This window comes from Camelus ferus, chromosome 8, assembly GCF_009834535.1.
Source record: "Camelus ferus isolate YT-003-E chromosome 8, BCGSAC_Cfer_1.0, whole genome shotgun sequence".
Classification (NCBI taxonomy): Eukaryota; Metazoa; Chordata; class Mammalia; order Artiodactyla; family Camelidae; genus Camelus; species Camelus ferus.
This window is the reverse complement of record NC_045703.1, coordinates 50,323,403-50,336,336: the sequence shown is the minus strand read 5'-3', so window position 1 is coordinate 50,336,336 and position 12,934 is coordinate 50,323,403. Positions and strand designations below refer to the sequence as shown.

General features: G+C 38.9%; 1 protein-coding gene across 5 annotated transcripts in view; it reads left to right on the top strand.

The window, feature by feature from the left end:
* MAP3K5 (mitogen-activated protein kinase kinase kinase 5) overlaps positions 1 to 12,934 on the top strand; it is a 202,219-nt gene that overhangs the window by 91,891 nt on the left and 97,394 nt on the right. For 4 of the 5 annotated variants that reach the window (XM_032485005.1, XM_014562399.2, XM_014562398.2 and 1 more), the window contains exons 3-6: positions 4,612 to 4,635; positions 9,843 to 10,036; positions 10,817 to 10,985; positions 12,192 to 12,298. In XM_032485005.1, coding sequence (XP_032340896.1) covers positions 4,612 to 4,635; positions 9,843 to 10,036; positions 10,817 to 10,985; positions 12,192 to 12,298 — 494 coding nt within the window. The remainder of the gene's footprint in view (positions 1 to 4,611; positions 4,636 to 9,842; positions 10,037 to 10,816; positions 10,986 to 12,191; positions 12,299 to 12,934) is intronic. The other variant, XM_032485004.1, reaches the window with a different exon arrangement.

The window sequence follows — 12,934 nt, the reverse complement described above, 5'->3', positions numbered from 1 at the left end:
GTTTTCAACTTTTTAATAAATTTAATGGAGGTATTGGGGATTGAACCCAGGACCTTGTGCATGCTAGGCATGCATTCTACCACTGAGCTATTTCCCTCCCCTTCCCCCAACTTTAAAGATGGGCCAATTCTGTGCCATCTGTGTTGGAGTGTTCATCCCAAGCCTGCTCAGATGTGGAGAGTAATGATGAGTCCCACCTTCTTAGTGAGGCCCGTGGTATTCACAACAGCCCATCTGATATTTCTTTCTTTAGTTTTGAAGCATTACAATTAGGCAAGAGGATGGAGCTGGGGAATAGAAGAAATACTCCTTTTTCCCCAACTTTAGTGGAAAACTTGCCATATTCCACTGGGACAGAAAGAGATCTCTGAAGAGAAGAACCAGGAAGTCACCAGCAGGAAGCCATGGTCTTCTTTTCCTAGCCGAGGACTCCCAGCCCATTCCTTTATTTTCTTTCAGGAAACAGATCCTGGTTGCTAACTCTGTTTCTTCCACCCTAAGTGGATTTGACTTGGCAGCCTCACACCAGCTGTTCCCAACTTCCTTCCCCTGGCTGTAATTACCTAAATTTTAGGCACAGAAAGTTTCCAATTTTGGAGGTGCTCCATTTATTTGTCCTTACAATGACCTCTTCAGTGTTACATTGTCCCAAATAGCTATCCAAAGTTGTCTTTGTCTTCCCTTGGAATGAGACCTAGGCTAGACTCTTGTTTAATTATCAAAGGGTCCTTGAGTATTGAAAAACTTTTGGGGATGTTTTTGGCACAGCCAGGGGATGCACTGATCAAAAGCCCCCTAAAGACTTTAGGTAAGAATGAAGTTGTAGTGGGGTAATGCACCTTTAGGAACATTTCACTGGTAAGGAACTAGAGTTTATGTTGATTTTTTTTCTTTTTATTTCCAGGCACTTTAGATGAGAAGTTTCCATGAAGTGATGTGAAATATTGCAGTTGCCTCTTAAATGTATTCCCCTTCTCCCTATTTTTTTTTCCTTCAATGGATTTAGTACAAAATAAACATTCACTGTTCCACCTCGGTAATTAGATACCTTTTGAGGTCTTGTTTGCTATTTATTTTTATTGAGTTAAAATGCACAAAAAGTACCTTTCTTTCTTTAAAGTTGATGCCTCTTTCGGGTTGTATCATACACTGTGAGGAAACAATATTTCTTTCAAGAGAACTGTTTGTATCCATTTAACTTCTATAAAACATGAGCAGGCATTAATAAGAATTCAGTAGATTTCTACAGGGATGAATTTAATATAGTTCTATAATTTGTTATAATGCATATATTACCTGAAATAAATGCAAAAAAGACCTGCAAGAGGGTTATTACTTCAATGAGCAATTCTTCAGGAAGACCTAATGGACTGGCTGTTGGCCAACAGCAGCTGTGGTTATTTTGTATGGTGCCAGCCAGAGGAGAGCCTTCAGCTCACTGAGCGCTCCCCACAGCTCTCTTCAATACCACCTCCATTTCTGTGCCTGGTGCGCCCAACAGAAATAATGATGGAGTAGCTCCTGTGCTGGGCATGAGGGAATCTCTCCTTCCAGTGACACAAGGACAACAGCTGATTGTGATAGGCCTTTAGCCAAAAGTAAATGATAGAATATTGAGTTGGAAGGGACCAGCAATCACTCAGTCCAGCTCCTAGTGTGTTACATTAGACAGAGGTGAAAGGACACGTGGCCAGTCAGGAGCAGAGCCAAGACTTAAACGTATCTACCCAAATTCATGGCCCAGTATTTTATACATTCATTAACTAATTAATGTATTTGTCCTTTTATTGACTACTGACTACATGCCCTGCCAGGCAATCAGTTGGGATACAAATACGAACAAAACATGGCCCTCGCATCCAAGGAGCTCATGATGTAGGATGAGAGAATCATATGAAATGATATTTGCAATGTCGTATGTGCAGTGCTGTCATAGAGGTCTGTATGAGGGGTAATGATGGCCAAAATAAGGATGTCATCTGCTTCTGTTAGGAGGTTAGGTGTCATTGAAGGCAGTCAAGGCTAGCTTCACAGAGAACAGGTTTCTTAAGCTATGCGGAGAGGATGCTATGTGATAAAGAATGCAGAGAAGGGCGTTTTTAGTTACTTAGAAGGATGAGAGAAGGATATGCCTATAACAGGAAAGGGTATAGTTTTCTACTCAGGGGAAATTGCTCTATAAATCAAGTTTGTAAAATTCTACATACTATGTTCTTGGCTTTGTGATTATCCAACATTTTTCTATTTGTTTTTCATGAACCATTTGTGTGTGTGTGTGTGTGTGTGTGAGAGAGAGATGCATTAACTACCTCTGAAACACTGTAGGAGAAGCCACTTTCAACCTTCCTCAACAATGTCACTCATCTCTCTGTTGATTTCCATTCCCCAGGGCACCACCATTGTCCAAGTCCTTATTTTGACATCCCTGTTCTTTGGCAGTAGCTATCTAAATGCTTCTCCCTGTATTATACCACTATCTAATTCATATTTTTAAAACTTTAACAAGGTTTATCTTTTATTTATCTTTCTTGGGTAATATATTCACATGATACAAAAATTTATAAGTGCAAAAGGATATATTAGTGGAAAGTCATCCTCCCATCCTTGTTCCCCCAGCAGCCAACTCCCCTCTCTGTTGGCAGCCACTGTTAATTTCTTGTGTATCCCTCTAGAGAGATTTTATATACAAATTAGAATTTTCTTTTTCTCTGTTTTATATACATAAGTAGCAGCACAGGGTAAAACTTTCTGTACTTTGCTTTTTTTCACTTAGCAGTAAGTATATCGTGGAGATCTTTCCATATCACTCTATAGAGAACTTCCTCATTCTTTGTTCAGATGCAGTGTGTTCCATTGAATGGAGGTACCATAGTTTATTCAGCCGGTTTCTAGTTGATAGAACGTTACGTTGTTCCCAACCTTTGCTTTTACAAACATGTCCCTGTGTGTGTTGATACTTCTTTACGTGTTATCACTCACCTACGAAAACACTTGCACTGTCATGTGCCCAAATGCCCGCAGAACCTAGTACTTTATTTTGGCATTCAAGGCCATCTTCACTAAGGCCCCAGATAACTTTCTGGTATTGTCAGTATGTGCCAAAGTGAACTTTCTGTTTTAGCCCAATGATTAAATTCAAGGTCTTTTTCAAATATCCCTTATTTCTCTCTTCTATACTTCTCCCAATGAACGGTCTTTTGGAGCCCCCAGGAATAATGTTTATTGTTCTCTAAGCGGGCCTTTGCAGTTCCTGGTCCTCTGGCCGGATCCCCACCTCCCTGCTTTGCCTTTGGAAGTCGTGACATGGCACCTTTTGAGTTCCACTTTCTCTGCCGACCTTCTCAATATTCCTGGATCTCTAGGAACATCTTCTTTCCCTTAGGATCCCCAGCCCTTGCATAGTATCACTCTTTTGACGTAGCGTGTGTGTGCATACATACCTGAGCATCCAAGCTTATGATGTTCCTTTTTAAATGTGTATGTGTCCCTTTTTCATCAACAAGATTGTAAGGTATTGAAGGGTCTCTTTTAATATTTTACATACGTCTTTATGACTGTCAGAATTACCCTACACAATTCCTTCCTCTATAGATTTTTGTTTACTCATCTGTTACCCTTAAATGTTCAAGAATCTTACATACTGCTCTGAGCCAAAGCCCTCCTAGGTGCCCCTTTGCCCCACATTGATGCTGGGATGAGGGACAGTGGCCTTGCATCGCTCCTCTGCTCCCCTCTTACCTTGCCCGAGCAGGTTCCTCTTCTTAGCCAGATGGACCACTCTTGAGGCTCCACAAATGCCATACGTGTCCTGTTCTCATAGCAACATACATGCCATCTTTCCCAAAACACTGTCCCATCTCTTTTTTCTAAATCATCATCCCCCAACCTCAGTGAAACCTTTATGCGACAGTCCCTTCTAGATAATCTTTTCCATGTCCTAGTCATTTTAAAATCTAGGAATAGTAACATGAGAGCTAGCTTTGCTCCAGACACGGTATAGCCACATTATTTGCATGATCTCACTTGTTTCTCACAACCTAGTAGATACAGAAACTGCCTGAAGTGCATTTATTGTATTTCGCTTCTTATGGTACAAGATGTAACAATATGACAGTTATTATCAGATGTCCTTATTGTCTACGTGTGGATTTGCCCACTCAGATGAGTAGCCAATACCCTTTATTTCCAGCTTTCTTCCAAGCATATTGCTAGGTTCCTTCCTAGGCCTGAGTGAGACTGTGCTTTGGGAAAGCATACTTATTTTAACCTCGTCCTGAAAAGATCACAGCTGATAAGGTAATTCCACACATACATATGCTGTAGAAATGATTTTTAGGTTCTTCGGTTTTTGGATTCTGTATGTTTGTGCCGTGTTCCTTAAACCACAGATGGTACTTTTGTGCACACCTGTCTCCTCCATCAGACTGTAATTTAGATGCAGGAACTTATTCAACACCTTCTATTCTACACATTCTAAATTTCCAATTGCTAATAATAAATAATAAAATCGTTAATACAAATTTTTCCACATAGAATATTTCAATCGATTAATTGAATTAATTAATTTTGTATTAACCTCTCCTTTACTTTTTTTCTTTTCTCACTTTTCAGGAAATCATTTGCCAGAAGAATACTGTGAGTATTTTGCTTAACCCTTCCAGAAACTTTTTAATCTTTTCTTTTCCATCACCTAATCTCTGGTGTTTTTTTCCATTTCTGTAAATGGTTAATTCCTATCTGTTTTCCCTTTTTAAAATTTCTGACTTGTCAATATAAATATGGGTTATTTTACATAAATATTGCTTTATATTGAAACTTTATATTAATGGGATGTGACACTGATATCTGTTTTCTTCCATGTATAATTATGGTTTAGAAAAAAATTTCCCATAGTATATCCAATTTTGAATAATTATGAGTGGCACTAAAGCAACATATATAGATACACAGATTCACACACACATACGTGTGCATATGTGTGTATGTATATCTATATATACACATCTGTGTCTCTAAATACACTGTGTATCCATATATACACTGTTTATATACAGATTATAAATATACATATCCACACATATACATGGGGATATGTGTACGTAGATACCTCTATCTCTATCAAGCATCTGTCTGTTGAGATTGACTTAAGATCCTAAGTCTTGTAGAGTACACTCTGAGACCTTTTGAGACTACACTTAAAAATTCATACCCTCCACCCAGAATTAAACTAAAGTTCAAAAGTGATCAAAATAAGTTTAAACATTTTTAAATGCTTGAAGAAAAATTATAATATATTCTGGAATCAGCCTTGTTATGCCAGTGGTTGTACTGTTCCTTTTGGAAAGTAAACCAGTATTTAAAATCTTGAAGAATGCATCACTGTAACTCAGTGTGGAAATAACATACTACATAAAGATCTGCACAGGATTCCATCTAAGATGATATGGTTAAAAGTACAATGGGTAGTTTTCCCTCAGATCAGAAACTTAAGAAATTAAGATTTAAGAAATGAAAGATTTCAAGTCAGAGGCTCATTGCAACATAAATAATTTTGCCATTAAAAACTCATCCTTCATATCTCAATAGGAAATGAGCAACTATTGCTTCAGGCATCAATTCAGTGTACCAGAATTTATTAAGAAAACATTGATTGAACATGAACTGTGCATCAAGTTCGGGGCTTGGTGCTGCAAGGGATTCACCATAGGGTCTGAAAGTGGAACAGCTTATTCATAACTGTCCCAGGAGGCAACAACTGAGGAGTGCCAGAGTCTAGTTGGGGGAGAAGGTCAATAAACAAGTAAGCAAACAAACAAATTAGAAAATTAACATAAGGCAGTGTGCTAAAGAGGGGGCCACTCTTCTCTCCACTAGTCACGGAAGGTCTTTCAGAAGGGGTAGCATTTACCTGAATGTCAGGGAAGAGCTAATCATGCCCAGTGATGGATTGGAAAAGTGGGGAAACAGGTTTATAAGTTGATCCAATACTGCACATTACAATCAAGTCACCCACTGACTTGAGTGAGCTACAGTGTTTCCAGTACTGGGTTTCCTCCAAAGCTGAGTATTTTGAGCATATATTTCAATATGTTTGAATGTGGAAAGCATTTCTTCCCAGAAGCTTAATTCATTTTCCACACACACTTATGTGTACATCTTTATGTAATTTTTAAAAATTGGAAAACAGAATTGGCATCTTTTTTAACAACAGCAGTGAAGATAATTGGAGAGACTACATCTAGATTTTGAGCTGTGAGTTTTTATAGCCATGAAAACAAGCACAGACCAGAAAGATTAGCCTTATTATGTTAAGACCATGACTTAGTGTTTCGAAATTTAAGGAAATATCGTGTTTCTACTTCAAGAAGCAGGTTGAAATGTTTTAGAACTAGTATCTTATGAGTAAAAGACCGTTGCTGCATCTCAGGTGTCTGTTCTTGGTCACAAAGTCGTTGCTTTCACTTGCTTTGGATTATTACTCATTTCAGGCTCGGGGATTAGTAGCAATCTGTGAATAGAAATTGCAGTAATGATATTTCTAAGTTACATGAGCCAACTTGGGGAATAAATGTTCCCGTATTATTTGTGTTCATTATTTTGAAAAAGTGCTTTTCTCAGCAGTTGATAACCTTCTCACACTTTCTCCCCGCTGCGCGCTCGCTGGGCTGTCTCACAGCTCAGGTCTAGGAGCATCTGTAGACCTCTTGCAGCTTTTTGCTCTCCCCTTTTTTTGGACAGTGGGACATTGGAAAAAAATTTTTTTGCCTTAGAAACATGTGGAAGAGACTCAAAAAAATGTAGTGAGGCCAGGAACTTGGAGAAATCCTTAGCATGCTGAATACCTTCAACAAGGATTCTGAAGACTTATTCCATGGGATTTAAAGACAGTTTCAGGCATCTGATTTTCTCTACTACTTGCATGACTCTCATTTCTCTCTTTTTACCCCTCCAGTGCTCAACACACCCCTAGACATCTGATAGTCATTTTCTCCCAGAATTAGTTTTACACGGATACATTATTCCCCAGTGCCCAGTATTTCAAAAATAATGTATTCTATGTCTTGTCTTATACACAAATACACATGCTATTAAGGCTTCTGAGGATACAGAACGTTATCTAGCAACAGAAGAATAATATTGCAAAACTCTAATAGTGCTTCTCTGGTTTATTGGCTTCTCATCTGTTTGTCCTTATTTTCATGACTTGAAGATTCAGAGCCTTTTCTTTTGTAATTTTGAGTCCAAGTGCTTATGTCAAACAAGAGTATTTGATTCTGTTGCTCTTTTATAACCCACTCATAGTTTAAGCTCCGGAAGCTTTGAAAAGCAACCTCTTGATATACTTGCCTTTCTTTTCTGCTTAGGCAACCGCTTGGCTGAAAGGATTAACTTGGGGGGACCTGCTGTGGGACCTTGGTAACATTTTAGAAGCAGGATATGTTTATTTTCTCTCTTCCTGACCAGTCTTCCAATTATTGTTCCATGAAGGAGAACTTGGAAAAGGAACAATTTCATGTACTTGATTTAAAAATCAAATCTCAACCTTTAGAGGTTCTTCTCATACTTTAGATGGGAGTCAGGTCCAGTTTCTGCCTCATTACCTAACCTATGAGTGCCTCAAAGAATAACATGTTCATAAATAATTAAGTCTGGCCGTAACGGCATTTGGCACTTCTCATCAGTAACTTGGTTCATGCAGGGTTCTGTGCAAGGTGACCTGAGGCAAAGGGTTGGTATGCCAGCATGCTGAGGCCACTCAGGACAGTGCCCAGCCCCCTAGCGATAATGGCCTGCCCTCTAGAGAAGGAGTTCTTGGGCTGGAGTCCCAGGCACAGCCCAGCCCAGCTGCGTGACCTCTGCCACCCAACCTGAATCCTCACCTGTCAGATGGAGACAAGATCGCCTTCCTCAGTGGGCTGCCATGAAGATAATGACTGTTCATTCTTTGTCACACGCAAGTGGTGAATAATTGTTTGCTCCCATTTGTTTAGTTCAAAGGGTAAGAGAAGTAATGCCTTGTTCTCTGTAATGCTGACATGGAACAAATTATCTGGGCTCCTGGGCTCCCTAGAAGAGTGATCGAGTTTTCCAGCCATCTCATTCTAGTTTTCAGCCCTCTGCTTTTTTTCTTTCTCTCTGGTTTTTCTCTTAGAGGTCACTCCCATTTCCTCAGATTCAACCATACAAGAGAATTCCCAGGTCTGTATGTTGGTTTGAAGCCCTTTTATATTTCCAATCATATATGTCCAGCTCTATTTTGAACATGGCCCCTCTAGATGTCCTGCTTCCCATAAATCCCAGCCTTTCAAAAGTGTGCACATTACCCTACGCACCCCAGGTCAGATCTCAGCCTCTCCCGTGAGTTCTTCTCATATTTTAATTGGAACTCAGATTCTGTGTATGACCTGACATACAATAAGTGCCCTCCAAGCGTAATCTGTTCATACATAATTGACTGGTCTGCTTTCTGAGTTCTTGCTTTTCGTTCAGGATCCCAGTCTTTCTTAGGGAGCCCCATTTACAACTGTGGAGTCGCCTTCTTCCTCTCTCTCAATATCTGCAACCAGTTGGCTGAGTCTCGGTAACTCATTCTTTTTGACATCGAGCACGTGCGTTAACTGTCCACTGCTGCCGCTGCCAATCTGGTCAGGCTTTATAGCTTCCCACCTAATTTCCTGAAATCTTGTTTCTTTCTCTTTCAATTCACTCTGTTTTCTGCCCACATTGTCAAAATGCACAGCTTTAATTACGTTTTCTTTCCTGCTCTTTATCGTTCCATGATTCCCACTGCCCAACTTTCAGAGTTTCAAATCCTTAAATTGTATTCACTTCCATTCTGTGAGCCCTCAGCGCCAGTCAGAGTCACTTACTCAGGGGTGTCCCATCCAATTTCTCTTTTATTCTTCCCAGCTCCACTTTTGTTTGCACTAGTGCACCCTCACTTGGCATCATCAGAGTCGTGATGAGTGAGCTGAGAGCAACACGGGCTGAGGTTAGAGAGAGAGAGGCAAGGTTTGGATAGTCAGGCCCTTGTAGGCTACAGGGACATTTTATCTCTATCCCAGGAGCAGGAGAGGAGGCTTGAAGGAAAGTCATCTGATACAGGTTGTTAAAAGATCATTTTAATGGCTGCGTAGATAATAGATTCGAGGGCAAGAGTGGATGCAAGGAGACCAGCTAAAAGCCACTTACAGTGGCTCGGGCCAGGCATGTCGAAGTGCGGCAGAGAAAATGGAGGGAAATGGGCAAATATGGGAGTTATTTTAGAGATGGACTGGACAGGACTTTGACAGGTTATAGTAGGTGAAGGAAATGGAAGCATTCAGGATAACTTCAGGGCCTCTAGATTTAGGAACTGGGACACTAATGGAGCTGTGACTGAGACAGAGCATCCTGGAAGGGAACAGCTTGATCTGGCATCTCACGCACAGAGCTGTCACGTGGGCAGCCCTTAAACATGAGCTCATATTATTTCTATGTATTTATGCTGTGTCTCTCTGACTAAAATGGAAGTTCCCTGAAGGCTGAAGACTGTGTTTTAAATTACCCTGTTTTTCCTGCAGCATAGATTATAATGCCTTGGCCATGAGAAATGATGAATAAATATTTAATTGATTGATGGAAATTGAGTCGTGCTGGTTTTTTATATCATCTTTAAGTAAGCAATTAAAGAAATTGGAGAGGATTTATGTTCTCAGAGGTCATACATAAGAAATGAGGTTTTTTGATTTCCCTTCACATTCAGGATTATTATTCAAAATGACCCACTGAGGTAAGACGTGGGGTTACGTGTGGAGTCTGCAGGCCAGCTCACCGCCTCCTGGTGCCTCCTCTCTCCACAGATGTGCACTGGGAACTACACGTTTGTTCCTTACATGATAACTCCACATAACAAGGTCTACTGCTGTGATAGCAGCTTCATGAAGGGTTTGACAGAGCTCATGCAGCCGAACTTCGAGCTGCTTCTTGGACCCATCTGCTTACCTCTTGTGGATCGTTTCATTCAGCTTTTGAAGGTGGCACAAGCAAGTTCCAGGTGAGGTTGAATAATGCCATCTGTGAGGATAATGAAGTGTTAGTCTGCCTCCCTTGTGCATATTATCAGATTTCCCTTACATAGAGCACACAGACCAGAACCAGGGAAAAATATATAAGGTCCTGTAAATGGATAAAATAGATGCCCCATGGTCCACCTGTTGCGTTTTGTTCACTTTATTCACAGGAGAACAACTTAAAATCATTAAAAAAAAGATTGCCAACTATGTTATAGTAATGGGTAGAGCTAAAAATATATTCAAAGTAAGGACAGAAACATTACCTGAATAAATGTCCAGGGACTTTTAGTGTAAGGACAAGAACTCTCTTGTTCTTGTCACTAAAAATTGCTGAAAGCATTATTTTATTTTAGTTAAGGGCAATCATTTATGCTAATAAATGACAATGATGAAACAGAAAGTAAATGTTATATATCCTGTTCAAATCGCAGGCACACCTAGTTTATTTAAAACAATATCTATTCAAAACCATAAAATAAAAAATAAAGTTTTAGCATTTTAAGTGGTACACTGCAGGGTCTTGGAAAATTCATTAACATGGAGTGTCTTTATCTTTAATTCTTTCTGAAGCAAGATAGAGCGTAAAAAGAATAGGATGCCCAAATTTCTTAATGCCACATAGATGAGGTATTCCTTCTATGCAACTTAATGAACTGAAAGGCACGAATGCTGCAAATGTCATTCACTTCCTTATAAAAGCATTGCTTTCCATTGAAATCCTTTCTAGTATTAACTCCTTGAAATGTGTGTTTTCCCAACAGCCAGTATTTCCGAGAATCTATACTCAGTGATATCAGGAAAGCTCGTAACTTATACACTGGTAAAGAGTTGGCAGCTGAATTGGCAAGGATTCGACAGCGAGTGGATAATATTGAAGTCTTGACAGCAGATATTGTCATAAATCTGTTACTTTCCTACAGAGATATTCAGGTAAGAAGATGCTCGAGGTAAAATCTTAGTCATATAACCTGTTGGAAGAATAAGGGAATGTTAACATCCAGTTTCAGTTAGCTAATAAGTCGTTCATGTCACTACATGGACTTTTTATTGGCTCTCCAATGCTTTCTGTCCAGAGATTTTATGATAAATAAAACAGACTCATAAGAGTTAACCGTCAGTGATTATGAAAGACTTGTACAGTAAAGGCTTGACTTTTTCCTCCAAAAGAACAAAAAGAAAAATTTGCATGCATAGCTAATCCACAGCCAGCCTATTCTATTCGTTAGCCTCAGGCACACCTGTCAGTCAATAAATGAAAGCTTTGTTTTGGCAAAAACCAGAAATTTTTAGAGCTTTTTGGACATGTCTCTTAATCCTTGAAATTGTGTTGCTGGAAATCAATAGTGCTGGATCTAACTAGCCAGAAGCAAGAAATGTGCAAATGATCAATTATAAAAATAACATTAAAAATATATAATGTAAAACATGAACATGCCCTATAATTTTTATGTCTTAAAATGTTTAAATTATGGTAAGTAGAAGGAAATCCTCTCTGGGTTGGGAATTTACTATTGGATTTTTACAGTAAAATTTAAGTGACTTCTGGTTTCCTATTCCCAACCTTTCAGGCCCAAGTACGGTTTCACATGGACAACAGAGCTTCACATACGTTGAGAAGTGTGGCACTTAGGAGCCCATGACTAGAGAGCTTACTTATGTTGGAATGAGATCATTTTGTTACTTAGAACTTTGGTCAGTTGTTCCATATCCTTGATATTTTAGACATTATTTCCCTGAAAAGAATTGGTAAGACACTGCACACCAGGAATCTGGCTCCATGGAGAAGTAAACCACCCACATTTAGACAACATGGCATTACCATGCTAGATGGCTTACGTTTTTTAAGGTCGGATGTGGTAACTCATGTTTTATCTGCGTAATCCAAACTCTTCAAACAAGCAAACAAACAGTTTCGTTTTGGTTCTAGATTCTTCAAAATGTTCATGCGTTCTAGTTCTCTCTCTCTCTCTCTTTTTAATTTTTATTGAAATATGGTCAGTTTACAATGTTTTGTCAATTTCTAGTTCTCTTTTTAATGCTCTTCTCAGGTTCAGGTATCTGGTTGTCAAAAGGCATTTCATGTCAGGAGTTTCTCCTAATGCTTTAATTCTATGTTATTCTCCTCTTGTTTGGAAGGACTATGATTCTATTGTGAAGCTAGTTGAGACTTTAGAAAAGCTGCCGACCTTTGATTTGGCCTCCCATCACCACGTGAAGTTTCATTGTGCATTTGCACTGAATAGGTAAGAAGAAAAATTTCCCAGCCACAATGGGCTAACATTGTTTTCTAACCTGCCTATTCTCTCTGTGGTATGTTTTCACTGTAGCGTTGCAGCCACTGCCTATTAGAATGTAGTGTTAGTATTTCTACTTCAACCATGTAAAATTAGGAAGCATGTATTCTGATCTTTTTCTGGCTTTTTTGCCAGTAAAAAAAAGTGCCTCAGTGTTTATATATTTAAATTCTTTCTTTAATCTTATTTTTATTGAAGCATAGTTGATTTACAGCGTTACTTTCAGGTGTAGAGCAAGGTGATTCATATATATATGAACATGTGAGATAGATAGATAGATAGATAGATAGATAGATAGATAGATAGATAGATAGATCTTACATCTTTATCCATTCACCTATCAATGGACATTTAGGTTGTTTGCATGTCTTGGCTATTGTATACTTAAATTCTTAAAATTCTTTTTCTTACCTGTCAAAGTTTATATTTGCTATTTATATTTTTCTAAGATTTTGAAAATTATATGGATATGTTATCTTTAAATATACTCAACACCAAATAGTTATTTACACAAAAATAAATTAACCAGAGTAAGGACAGTTATAGCTAGGTGAACATATTCCTAACCAGAGAATATGTTCACTG